This window comes from Caretta caretta, chromosome 3, assembly GCF_965140235.1.
Source record: "Caretta caretta isolate rCarCar2 chromosome 3, rCarCar1.hap1, whole genome shotgun sequence".
NCBI lineage: Eukaryota > Metazoa > Chordata > Testudines > Cheloniidae > Caretta > Caretta caretta.
Window position 1 is genome coordinate 99,684,979 of NC_134208.1, and position 14,734 is coordinate 99,699,712.

General features: G+C 38.0%; 1 protein-coding gene across 3 annotated transcripts in view; it reads left to right on the plus strand.

The window, feature by feature from the left end:
* Nucleotides 1-14,734, plus strand: part of LAMA2 (laminin subunit alpha 2) — a 476,685-nt gene that overhangs the window by 415,647 nt on the left and 46,304 nt on the right. For all 3 annotated transcript variants that reach the window (XM_075126729.1, XM_075126730.1, XM_048844580.2), the window contains 4 exons: nt 2,595-2,777; nt 5,487-5,641; nt 8,105-8,248; nt 9,166-9,299. In XM_075126729.1, the coding sequence (XP_074982830.1) occupies nt 2,595-2,777; nt 5,487-5,641; nt 8,105-8,248; nt 9,166-9,299 (616 nt within the window). The remainder of the gene's footprint in view (nt 1-2,594; nt 2,778-5,486; nt 5,642-8,104; nt 8,249-9,165; nt 9,300-14,734) is intronic.

Below are 14,734 nucleotides of genomic sequence, written 5' to 3' on the forward strand. Positions count from 1 at the left end.
AGCTAGTGTGGAATTGCTTTTGCACTTTTAATTCACACCTTAACTTATTTCACAATCACTTCCCAACGTAGACAAGCTCTTAATGAATGATTGCTCTAGTAATTATTACTAAAATAGCATAAGAGTGTCATGCTCAGCATCTCAGGGGCTCACAACTTTGTCCTTGTTCTGACCTGTTTCCTTTTTGCCTTCGACATCCCTTTTCACATCCTACACTGTACCTTGTTGCCCTCTCTTTTTTCTCACACTGGGGCCTCCATGCCTTCTTGCATGTTGACCTTGTCCCTGTAACTGCCTTTCTGGTCCAGTGTGCCATCTGTCCTCACTTTCCTTCCTTAAAATTCACCTCCTTCATTAGCTGTCCACCACTGAGTTCTGCTGCTATGTTACCTGCTCCTGCTGTCATGCTTGACATTCTTCTCCCAATAATATTAAATAATAGGAAGAGTAAAACACAACATTGATCAAAATCTGAATTAAACCTAACAACTTCAGAAACAAAACTGTGTGATCCTTATTTATTGTATCTGTCCTCTATTCCCCACATCTCCTCAGACCATTGTCTTCTGTCATTACTTGCTGTGCTGTGTCTTATTTAGACTATAAGTTCCTCAGGACAGGGACAGGCTTTCTTCTATTATCATAAAGTGCTATGCAACTTATGGTACTATATAACTAATAGCAAAGAGTCTTTCATACTCATTAATATGCAAGAGCTCCATATATTTGATACTTTTTGTGGTGCTAGTAAGGGACAGAGAAATACATTATAACTTCATTATAGTGGACACTTACAAACTGAATGCTTGTTAAAACATTCAAACAAAACCAAAAAGCTCTATCATCTATTTCAGAATGTAGTTTGCCATGCCTGTTCTCTCTAAAGAACTGCTCATTGTTGTTATGAACTGAAAAAATGCCCTGGAAATTTGCACCAAAGAAAAGTTATTATCTATCCATTTTGTGGTGTTCTCGAAGTATGGACTGCACACAAAGCTCCGTGCAATATTTTTCACCAATTCATTTCACACATTTTTGCATCTTCCAGATTTCACGTAACTGGAGATATTTATATTTTATTCACCCAGATCCTTGAAATCTTTCATTCATGAGATTTTGTGCTATGTCATGCGCACTTTAGTTAATTTTGTGAAGTTACTGCTACAGTTACTGGTGTGACTGTGTGCAGATAGATGTCTCAATCAAGCAGAATGGACCTCAGAAGGCCGTCGCCTTTAGGAATACTAAATGTGAAGAAAGCAGAAGAAATATGAAGTAATGGCAATGTAGATTAGAGTTAGAGAGTTTTTGCTCTTGGGACAAGGACACAAGCGCACGAATGGTGTGCTTTGTAAATATGATTAAAACGAAGACTAAAATCTGTAGCAAATAAATGTCAAAGATAGGAAAATGTAGTAAACTGGTTATCAAACAGGGGAATTAACAAGGAAAAGCAAACTGCTCTCGTCATATCAAAGATTCAGCAAAACAGAATGGCCTGAACCAATAATGCAGACTTGACAAAAAAAAAAAAAGCTCAGCAGGAATCAAAGTAGGAGGGCAGTTCACCTTAGGACAAGGACCCACATGCTTAGGAAAGAGTGTATTTTATAGTGTGATGAAAAGTAAGTACAAGGTATGCAATGAATAAATGTCAAAGGAAAGCAACACAGTGGCCTCAATTTACATTATTCTAATATAGACATCACACAAGGAGGTCAGAAGGAATACACTCAGGCACTTTGGGGAAAAATAGGTAAAGAAATAATCAGATCCCACTCTTATGCTTGTAAAATATTATTAATAATACTATAGTGTTAAAGGGTTCAATTGTATTTCCAAAACAAAGCTGGCTTGTCAGAACCAGCCCACCCAGAGGGTGCTCTGGGCAGTATCCTTCCTCAAGAAGCAGAATTCCTCACAGATTGCAGCCTAAGTAAGTTGTCTAAGGTCAAACAGGAAGTCTTTGGTGGAACAGGAGATTGAACTCTGATCTCCTGAGCCTCAGTTTAGTGCCTTAGCCACAGAGCTCCCCCCTTTCCTAATCAATAATATCTAATAGCTTCCACAACATTTTCACACCTATCAGTGAAAATCATCTCGCTCAAAACTCTGTTGCAAAAGGAAAAAAATGCTCAATTTCACACAGTTCAGGTAATTTGTAAGGAGCCACATTTTGATGAGAAATATTATTACCACAAATATTTCACTCAGCTGTACTTCAAAGTAACCATAAACTATAGAGCAGCAGCTGAGTTATGTGGACCATGTAGATTAATATTCTGTACTGTCTTCACCAACACATCAAAGGGCTCCCCCCTACTATGGGTTCTGAAGATCATCACTTTCATTCTCAAGGTTAATCAGACATTCCTAGCACAGGGAAAGGTTTCGTAGAAAAATTAATCTGGCTAAGAAGATGTTTCATTCTCTACTTTTAAACAGGGCTGGATATTCTGTTGTTTGTTTGTTTGTTTGTTTGTTTGTTTGTTTGTTTTTAAAGTTGCAACTGTCAGGTCAAGAAAGACAGAGGGTCTGATTCTGCCATCTGTATTCACGACTGCTCTGACATTTTGATCCTTTCTTGCACACAGATACAGCTGTGAAGGTGCAAGCAGCTAAAGATAAAGCTGGACAAGCTAACACCACTGCAAATGATGTACTGGCTAGGATTAAAGACCTCAACCAGAACCTCCTTGGTTTAAAGAACAACTACAGCAAATTTGCAGATGATGTGGCCAAAACAAATGCAGTTGTGAAAGATTCCACCAAGAACAGTAAGATCTTTATTTTGTTTGTATGTTTTTTCCCTCAAAAGAAAGATCTTTCCCTGCTGCCATGATGTGATTTATAGCACATCACTTTTTTGTTACAATTCAGTACATGATCTTACTAGAGTACACTGATGTAATAGGAACCTTTTTGTATAGCCCCCATATTATTATACAGGCCTTAAAGTTGGAAAAGCTTTTGAATATAAAGGATTGCTGCTGGTAACCTAGGAAGAAAGTCTAGCAGCCGCAGAATGAACACATAGTGGATATATTTGCTCCAAAAACTATTCCTTAAATGGATAGAGGTGGGAGAAGAATCGAAGAAGCTATCATTGATTGGAGATTCCACCTCTAGATTCATCAAAGCTTCCCTCCCAACCCCTGTGCTAGGTTAATCAGCTAGTGAGTTCTGTTAGGGATACACTTCATGACACCTTTTATATTCATTATATATATTCATATATATTCATTTTATACAGCATAAAGGCAGTTCAGAGGCACAATAATTAAAATGGACTTCCAGTGAGGTTGTTTGCTTGTATTTTAGCATTGAAGTGACTCCTGCTATCATATAGTGATGATTATGTTAGAATTTTCACTGGAAGATCCTTTGTGTTTCATGGGAAAAGTTCAACAATTTAAATTGCAGCATGCTGCATAGTTCAATAAATCCCAGATATAATATAATTTGTTGTGTTCAGAAACATGTTGTCTCAACAAAAAGACAAAAGGATCTGTCTCTTAAAGTTGGAAGCCTAAATTCAGTCACGTGGATGAGTGATCAGATTGGCAGTTAGGCACCCATTTATCCAGTTTAAATGACAGTAAATCTGCCCAAGTTTGATAACTAAGTTCTAGTTGTGTATTTCTGGCTGTGGGGTGAGTAGTGGGTAATGAGTTTCTCCAAACAAATCCTGTCCTGTAAGTTACTTGACTTTTAAAAATATTATGTTGCAATATTTTCTTTTGTTTCTCTCTTGTCTCTATACCTTGCCTACAGAAATCTGTACGTGTGTATGTGTGTTTATATATATCTGATGCCTCATTGTCTACCACAAAAGCTTATATATATGCGTGCGGGTGTGTGGTATATATATTGCTATTTTTCAGTGTCTGATGCCTCATTGCCTCCTGCAAAAGCTTTTGCATAGTGCCACATTTTAGTGCTGCATTAGAACATTTACTGTTTTAAATGCTGCAACAATGGAACTAAAGATTTAAATTATTCTCACAGGATGTACCATAAGCAATATGCCGTATCTGAAAGTGAGAAGAAAGAGATTAACATAGGCGCTCTTGTTTTTTCTCAAGAACCTGGTGACTTGTGCCTAGCGAGGGGTGAACCTTAAATATCTTTATTATCCTGTTTGAATAAACATCCAAAATTTGGATATCTGTTTGGACCTTATACAAACTTTTTGAGGCTGCCTTCCTACTGTATTACTGGTTTGCTCCCCTACTATATCAGCCACACACACTCTCCTTCCTGGACTCCAGCTGCCACGCAAGTCAGACAGGGGTAAAAGTAACTTAAAGGATTTACCGGTACACCGGAGTCCTGAGCAGGGGGCAGGGCCTCAACCAGAAGAGGTGTGGCCTCAACCTGAAGAGGCGGGGCCTTTAAATCCCCAGGCCCATTAAATCAAGATTTAAAGGGCCCAGGGCTCCGGAGGCAGTAGCGGTGGCTGGGAGCCCCGGGCCCTTTAAATCACCCCCAGAGCTGTCAGCTGCAGAGGCAAGTGGGAGCCCTGGGGCTCAGGGGTGATTTAAAGGGCCCCGGGCTCCAGCTGCCGCTACCACAGCGGAGCCCCGGGCCCTTTAAATCACCAACGGAGGCCCAGGGGCTCCCGGCTGCCACTGCTATCCCGGGGCTTGGGGCTCTGGCGGAGATTTAAAGGGCCCAGGGCTCTTATGCAGTAGCGGCAGCTGGGAGCCCCTGGCCCTTTAAATCACCACCAGAGCCCCGCTGCTGCTACCCCAGGGCTCCAGCAGCGGGGCTTGGGCAACAATTTAAAGGGCCCACAGCTCCAGCTGCTGCCAGGAGCCCCAGGCCCTTTAAATCGCCGGCCTGGGGAAGCCAGTCCGGTCTGGTCCAGTATGGCGTACCGGCAAGAGAAAGCTGTGGGACTATTGAATGGCTGTATGTGGGAGGGAATTTCAGTTGTCCTAGGACTCAAGGAAAGGAGGAGAGGAGATCCTTATGTAAACAAATGGAGTTCATCTGAGAGATGGGAAAATATATACAGTGGCTAATATTCTGTATAATATTTTTAATCACAATTATTGTCGCACATGGGGTAATCTGAAACTTGTGATCAGGATAAAAAATTTTCTAGTTGTGACCATATAACTAAGTTAAAAATTAATTATCTAATTATTATGCAAATAACTAATTAATTGCTCTTTTAATCCAACATGTTTCATTAAAGCAGGCATAAAGAAGAAAGGTAAACTCTAAATGTGGAGCTGTATTGTACCACAGTTTTTTCTACCAGTACCATTCTCAGACATAACTATTGAGCCATATCGCTGTCATTTCCTCATACTGCAATTTTAAAATCAGTCTAAAAACATTCCTAAAGTTCTTATCCCCTTGCTTGTCTCAGGAAGCTGAATTTTCAGTCAGAATTCTGTTGGATTTTGCTATTGGTGTTTGTGTCCACTTTATCAGACTCTCCCTTCTAAATTTCTGCTTTTTTTTTTCATATGAAGTTGCTGACGCAGATGCCACTGTTAAAACCCTAGAAAAGGAAGCAGATCGGCTACTGGATAAACTCAAACCAGTCAAAGAACTTCAGGATAATTTGGGGAAAAACATCTCTCAGATAAAAGAACTGATAAACCAAGCCCGGAAACAGGCCAATTCTGTAAGCACGTCTTTCTCAGTAACTCTATGTGGGTAGTTTGTATCCTTTCATCCAGCAAAAGAAGCCATCCCAGTCCAAAATTCCTATGGTAAAGAGTGCAGTATAAATATCTAGATAGACAGAACCCAGGGTATCTGATGTCTGCTTTTTCCCTATGGTTTGCTCCCCATTTACAACACAGCCCTGTTGAATGGGGAATACTTATAGGAATGTTAGTATGACAGGACAATTTGGGGGTAACATGGATAAGGGTACAAGGAGGGGTCACAGAGGAGAAAATGTCCCTCATTCAATAGTTGTGCACAAATTAATACTGAAACAATACCAAAAAGATGTTTTCTGCCTCAGCATAGATATTAAAAACCTAATTTTGTAGGAGTTCCATTACTTATGAAACATATGAGTTTGGCGGCTTTTTGTCCCCTGGTTGGACCATCTCAAGCTAACTGAAAATGTAGAGTGCACTTGCTTTCCCATTTTCTTGATATTTACTTCTCCAGGTAATAATTTAATAGACCCTTGTGCTTGAGATAAGAGCATATTTCCTTACCTGGTTACTGAGTCCCAAGTCTGTATCTCCAATGTAATTTTTAAACTCAGGGATCAACTAGTAATAATAAACTTATTTGGCTTTTGACCTGCAACAATCAGGAAAACTGTAAAGAAAATCCTAAGAGATGAACATTCAGTTAAGCTCCTGTATAATTCAAACAAAACCAACATTCTGGAGCACAAGTGGCTGAAAGGAATGTATGCACAATAATGGAGCCATGACATGTCTGCTCCATCTGATAAAGTGCATTTCAAATTCTCATAGAAATATAGGTAAGACAGAAGGGCAGGTTCATCATCATCATCGTCATACTTTTCCCCTACATAACACATTTCATGCAAAGACTTCAAAGTACTTGGCCTCTCAGAATTTCTGTACACTATTGTTATCCTTGTTCTATGGATGGGAAAGCCAGCATGGAGGGAAATTAAATGACTTGCCCAAATTCACGTAGCACTATGTCTGAAGGGCCAGAAATGAGTCTGGATCTCTGGATTGTCTTTGCTAACCAGTAAACCATGTTCTTTTACTGTTCTTGATCTTTTATCCTTTCAGTGTTTTTTTTCAGGTTCATAAAAAGCTCTCATAAAACATATAAATGGTTGCAAGCATGCAGGCTCCTAAACCTTTGTGAATGTAGCATGATATATTTCAGAATAGTTAAATTTTATAAATTAGTATTTTAAATCCTTGTCTGGAGTTTGCAGTAGGACCCTATTATAATCATATAAGACAAATATGGAATACAAATATCAGTTGATTAAAACTAAATGATGCATGAATGCAACAAAACTTTTAGTGCTCCCCAAAACATATCTCACACATGACACGCACAAAGACCCTACCCAGTCCTCTCTGCTGCCCTCAGTGAGGTACTGGGTTTCCTCAACTCACCAAACCTGAATTCTAAGTAGGCCCTAATCCAGCGAGTAACCTATATAACTTTAAGGACATAAGTAGTAACAATGACATCAGTGGGACAACTCAGATGCTTAAATTTATGCAGGTGCTGCAGTGATTTTCAGCATCAGGGCTTTAATTCATTTCTGTATCCAGAAAAGAAAGTTGACTTGGAGAAAGCGTTGTTTGCTTGCTTTTGATACCAAGAATCCAGAAGCCATTAAATGATCCACGTAATTACTTTCGAATTTCTTCTTCAGTGTGTATGCCATTCACCTTAATACCTAATGAGTTGATCATGGTTATTAATATTACAGTCAATGTCAAAGGAACTTATAATCATCACTAATCAATTATGGTATTTAAGACTTAACAAGGATCCATTAAAATGGAACTAGCAACATCTGACAGGAAAAGGAATCTAATCTTAATATAAAACAAGGAAACCTGGAATATATAGTGGCGAAGAATGTCTCAGTTGGGGGCTACTAAAGAACCATGCAGTTATAAAATCAATTATTGGTAGAAAGTGCTTTGAGATCAACTGATGAAAAGTGCTATATAAGAGCAAGGTATTATTATTATTATTATTTATTATTACTATTTATTATTTATTTATTAAATAGAGCAGCCATACAGGTCAAGGTGGTGTTTCTATGATGCTTTTATCTGCCAACTTTTGAATATCTCCACCACCTGAACTACCACAGCTTCCCCATTATCTACTCTAGTAATTCTTAATATGAAATAAATTTCCTCCTGATGTCATGTCTGAATGCCAGGTAAAGCTACCACTGCCCTTAATCACAATCTGTCCTACTCAACAAGGAAATCTCATTTCAGTGTTCCAGATACTGAGTGGCAAGCACCAATGCCTACTCCTCAGTAATACGTGTGACACAGAAACGAAACAAAAGCAAAATCCATTTGCAGTTATTCTGAAGCCCCTAAAGTTTTCTCTAGAATAATGAGCTGTAACTCGGGTTCTCTCTGCTGTGTTTTCTTTGAAGATCAAAGTCTCTGTGGCTTCTGGAGGTGACTGCATTCGCACATACAGACCGGAAATAAAGAAAGGAAGCTACAACACTGTCATTGTCAATGTGAAGACTGCAGTAGCTGACAACCTTCTTTTTTATCTTGGAAGTGCCAAATTTGTAAGTGTGGTTTCAGTTTTCCGTTGTCAGAGTTTCTCAATCAAATTGGATAACTGACATACAAAAAAAAGAGGAGAATGTTTCTTCTCAGAGGCTTCAGAGAAACAGCGTAGAGTCTGCGAGTTTTACTGGTTCCCTAGTTAGTTACTGTTTCTCATAGAAGAAGGGGAAAATATTGCCTTGTATATTAATGTAGGTTTTTAGAAATAACATAGGTGGGAAATATTTTGTTTTTAGCTAGGAATCAAATCTGAGACTCCTATATGAACTGCATGAAAGCTGTAAGAGCTGCAGTACAACGGGGGTGACTTTTGGTTTGTTTCTCATGTATTTTTCCTTGGGAACGAAGTAGCTAATCATCTAAATCTGTCAAACATCCTGCTTAATATGACTTCAGGTCAAGACTATAACTTCAGGAATGTGTAATGATGAAAGATTCAGTTTTCCATGAGCCCTCCAGCAGACAGGCTTCTAGAACCATCAATAATAATTCAATGAATGGGAAAAGTGTTCTTTTCCTACCATCCTGAGCTATGTGTTATTTTCCTACTATAAATGAAGATTTAGGATGGCAGTGTGTATTAACGTATAGAATGCTCATATTTTCCATTGTAGGATTGCCAGCCAAATGAATGTTTGTATAGTATTTCAGTTAACAACTTAGAGAGACAGTCAGTGACCCAGCATTGTGTGGACACACATCACTTGGCAAGATGGGAACCTGGGGCTAAGAGGTGGAGGTCTGAACTTAGATCTCTCTTGGGAGTTATTGTACAAATTTTGTTATGTGAGCATGGGTCTCGAGGCCCATTAGGTTACTAATGATCTTCAGAAGCTTAAAAGGGTAGGAATTTATAAGGATTGTTCTAATCCAAGTATTTGATTCCTTAACCCATAGATTATTTTTTGTGTCTTAGACTGACTTCTTGGCCATAGAGATGCGTAAAGGCAAGGTGAACTTCTTGTGGGATGTGGGATCTGGCGTTGGACGGGTTGAGTATCCAGATCTGACCATTGATGATGCATTTTGGTACCGTATTGAAGCCTCTAGGCAAGTACTCAATTAATTTGCAATCTTTAGTTCTTACCCCCAAAAAATGATGAAACTGAGCAAGCCATCTGTCAGGTCCACTCTCTTCAGAGTCACATTCTTAAATACAGCATTTGTAACAGTAGTTTTAAAAAAGAGGTACCTTTGACGATGATAAATATAATCCAGTTTAATGGATTTTTGAACCTGTGTCCAATAGTCCGTTATCAGAGAGTTTGTAGCCAAAGAGGTTATAAATGTGTTACATAGTGTGTCTCTCTGACTGCTACTGAAATATATTACACATGTTTAACGTCCATAATCTGCTTTTACCCCTGTACTTCTTTGCCCTTCCTCCTTCAGTCCACACAAAATCCAACTACTAAAAGCTCCCCTTTTTTACTCCTCATATTATAGGCTCTTGTCATCTCCTTTAACATCTTTGCCCCTCCTTCCTTAGCCACTCTTGTATTGTAGGTGGAACCCCTAGGCCTCTATGCTGTCAGTGATGCCAGTCTTACCCCCATTTCCACTTCTCTCAAATTCCTCTTTGTGCTGGGAACACCTTTCCTCAACACATCAGTAAGGGACAAACTCTCTCCTCCAAGCTGCTTCTTATGACACACTTCTACCATGAGACCTACAAGCATTTAGCCAAATAACAGTGGCTTGGTAGACAAGAATTTTTGGGATAGATTATCTAAAAAATGCAGTTGTATGTGCTGTTCCTCTTCCCTACCTTTTGTCCGTTTGCTCATCAGAGTGTAAGCACTTCATGACATGGTCTGTGTCATCTTATGTGTGTGTACACTGTACTGTGGGCACTACTATAATACAAATAAATATTGATGATAAGGTTTAAAAAGTTACTTATTAGCACAACATCATTTTTAAAATGTTTAAAAGTTAAAGGCTATTTCTGCACTCAAACTGAAAACTATGTTTTTCTCTCTGGCTTTCAATGAATTGTGTCTTTTCAAAACCTCTTGGTTTGATGCAGTATTGGGAATGGATGGCCTGTCACATCCCAGTACACTGATTCTTACTCAGCATGCCAATCTAATAGGCACAATGCCTCTTCATGCTGAAAACATTTGAAAAGATGTGGTTTATAGGAAAAATCAACATTAAAAATATTTTGGTCCGTTTAAACAACACAGATTTTTTTACATATTTTGAAAAAAAAAAAAAAGCAAGTGATGAATGTTTTTTAATTTTAGAAGTTTAGATAAATTAATAGCTGAAAGTTACATTGGCTTCTTGATCCATATATTTAGAGGCACTATACTGGTATTTCCCTGAAGTGCATACCATCTGGTACGGCAATTAAGGCAAAAAAAAATAGGTTGGTTTAAAAAAAACTAGATGTGTTTGAATCTCTGTGCATACTATTTATCATAGTGTAGGCACTATTAAAATCTTTACAATTTTTGCTTTGGCAAGTGGATAACATTACTGCATTTAGCATAGGGAACACTGTATTTTGTGCATAAAGAATATCATGTCAGCACTAACTATTTGCACGGGGAGCTGTAATATTTTAATAGCAAACTATGCTACATGTGTGTACTATGTATATGATGTGTCCTTTATTTGCTAGTGAGGAACAAACCCCTATAATTTATGTAATATCAGATCAAATGAAATCAGAGAGAGAACATGAATCCTAATTTGAATAAATCTTGTCCCATCATAATATGTTAATTTTACATAGTGTTAGACGCACAAAAGATTAAAATAGTCATCAAATGAGACAGGAAGGAAAAATAGGAGTTTTAATTTCTATTCTGTCCATAGCTTTCAGAAGAGGGAAATGATGTTCAATTTAAACAATTTAATGAAATCACAGAATAAGCCATTCAAAGCAGAGACATAATAAAAGTATGGCAGAGTGTCCAACTGCTGGCTCAATTAAATCTTATATCTGGGAAAACATAAATTGGGATACTTATGCAAGATCTTCATCAGGTTAGTGCGGTCTGCGTTCATATTACACATACTGAAATAGCTGCATGTCACAGTAGTACAGGACCTTCATTTGCAGGAAAACTATTTCAGCAGAAAATGGAGTCAGGACATGATATAGACATCCTACAAATGCACATTGCCTATTAAGCTGTTGTTCATGATATATAGGGCATTAGATGTAAAGCAACTGGAACAAACTGCTAAATCAGAAAGGGAAGCAATTACAGTAGCACAAATCTGAGGAGTGGAGCAGTGTTTAGAAGGATTAGATTATGGAGACACTAGTTGGATTTTTAGGATCACGATGAAGATGAAGGACTGATTTTGTATTCTTAAAGTAGAATTGAGGGAGCACATGCTGAAGACTTTTAATTTGCATCATTATTGTATCACTAATAGCATTCTTGTCTCCCTTGATAAAGGTCTCAAACCAGTTCCACCAATTTCACTTTCTCACCTTTTGTCTTTAAATTTTGGCCAGATTCAGCTGCATACTTTTGAATTTACCTGACACCACTAACACAATATCCAGTGGTGGGGATACTTGGTCCTCTAGTGGGCTCCCCGCAACCTCTGAAGCTTTGGGACTTTGTCTGGGGAGCAGAGGAAGAAGATAATGCACACACACACACTGCCTTGGGTCTCTAGGAAGGGTCAGGAAGTGGGGGTAGGTGGGTGTCACTTAGCTGAACAAAAGAGCACTGGAAGACACTGGCTCATTAGAGGGGGCAGACCTGCACATGCACTGGGGGATGGGATGGGGAAGATATTTATATCCCACTCCTATCAGCCATAACCCCTTCTCTCCATGAAAGCAGCTCTGTAGGCGTGTATATACTTACATACACACACAAATGATAATGTTGCAATTTTAGATTTATATAGCACCTCTTATCCAGGGATCCCAACACATTTTAGAAAGAGCAGAAACTGACATGCAAAGACAACTGAGTTGTTCAAGTTGACTCAGCAGAGTGGGGAATAAAATCCAGATGTGGAAGGAGGTATTCCTTCTCTCATTTTGAGACAGCATGTCTAGTGGTTAGAGCAGGAGACTGCGGCAGATTCTAGCTTGGACAATTTGCTTAACCTCTGAGTCACAGTTTCCCGGTCTGTCAGATGGGTACAGTAATGACTGCATACGTTTTGCAGAATATTTTCTTAATTACAGTCTAGCAGTACTTTTCTATGTTTATGTATATGTTTAAAGTATGTCTATATATAAATACACATACAGTATGTATATACACATATACAGTGTGTATGTGTGTGTGAATATATATATATATATATATATATATATATCACCCTGAAAACTTAATATTGTTGCAAGTAATTAAAGTACTTATGTTATTCCATTGGTATTCCCCAGTGCAGGGACTGTTATGTATATTATGAAAATGTTATTTACTTGTAAAGGTAAAAACTAACTGGGATAAAAATCCTGATCAATGAAAACACTGAAAAGAAGGCAAAATTTACATAAAGTTTTACTGTATGAGAATCATGTTAAACAAGTTATCAATACACAAAGCAGTCAATTCTGTGATACAGTCAAATGCAATAAAGACTTGATCCAAAGCCCAACAGAGTCAATGAAAAGATTCCCCTTGACTTCAGTGGGTTTTGAATCAGGCATAGTCTAATTTTTGTTTTACTCAAATACCGTTTACATACCACCTCATTATTATTCCTTAGAAATCTTGCTGAGAAGGTTGAAACAATGTCTTTTCCATTAAGGGGAACCTTAACTTTCTGTTTGGAATATTCTTCCTTTGGGGAAGAACAGCTGTAGAAAGAGATGTTTATTTTAGGCACATACACTTTACTGTCAGCCCACTTTGCTCCTTGTAACTCCCCTCTCAAGTGGGTCAAAGAGCAAGTATTTATATGTGGTGCTACAAAAGTTATTCAGATGTTGATGGCTAATGCAAGGTGAAGCCCACTTGCTCCATATATCTCTTTAGTAAGTGTTTATGAATAGTGTAGTGTGCATTTTTCAGATTGTCAGTTACCAACGTGCTGGTACATGTTCTCCAGTCTGCGAAGTATCTCATAGGAACCCAGCTGTCACTTACAAATTATCATTCAAATCCTATTAATGTCTCTTATTCTGACAAGTCAGTCAACTGTTCTTCCTTTAAAGCTCACTAGCCCTTCTCAAATGAAAGACTGAGTTATTTAAGGAGGAGGATCTGTTGTTAGCACTTTACTCTAGTTGAAGATCAAAGATTCCCTATGCTATTTAGGACATGTGCTCTTAAAAATGTATACCATATTCTGCTCATTTACTTCAGATTTATTGAATTTGGTCTTTTACTCTGGTTTTACTGAATATTGATTGTAGTACACTACAGTTTGAAAGCACCAAACATTATCTTTCAATAGCCTCCAAATATGAATGGCTTAATAAAAGTCTCTCCTATACTCACACTATTCTTTCACCAGTTCCTGTACTGACTATTTCTACTCTTTTAGGTATATAAGCCAAAGGTCTATGTATTTTTGAGGTAATACAATTCAGAGTTTCAATGGAAATCAGATTTATATATTTACAGGAGTCTTGCTCTCCCTCCTCATCCCTCTCCAACACAAACAGATTCAGTAAAGTGCCTAAACCCATGTGTAATTTTAAACACAAAAGTAGTCCCACTGACATTAATGGGATTACTCACGTACCTAAAGTTATGTACAGGCTTCATTGCTTTATTTTGGATGTGGGCCTGAAGTAAAACATTAGATAGCGCTAATGACAGCTCTTTCTAAGTGGTAACTCTAGGTTTACTGCTTACTTCATCACTCACAGACATCTTTTCTTTTCTTTTAATGAGAAAAGATGGAATTTATATGTTTAAATCCAGACAATTTCATGATACTTTGTAAAAACCAAAGTAAAGTTTTGATTTGCTAGCTGAGACATGATATGGGGTGGGGCCAGTGGCTATTGTTCAAACTAGAAATGCTACCTGGCAAGGCGTTAGGTGAAATGTAATCTTATTACCTCTGTCTGTCCAGAAACTCTCTTGTATCAGAAATGCAAATATCAGTTCTGGTTTCTAAGAAAAGGCAATTTAGCTTTGTTGCAAACAGGGAATTATTTTTTAGAGTACAATAGGGTAGCCCACAAAGATACAGAAGATGAATAGCTAAACATTATTCAATTAGCTAGGTAGTAATTCTTGACAGATATAGGAAGTAAGCAGCAGTGGGTGAAATTATGTGTGGACTGTTATATAAGAAAAAGACAAGTCGTAGTAAAAGCAGTATGTTTCCCAATTAATCAAAGGTAACATAAGTTAAATATGTTCCATGAATTCATATTTCAGTCTGTATTAGGATTGCATGATCATATGCCCATATTAAGAATGCCCACATTATCATGACTTTGATCAAGATCTAATTGTAAAACTAGGGGATTTACCTTTCCAATGATTTTAGCATGAACAAAAACTCTTAATAATGTAGGAGGAGTTCACATGTCACAATTC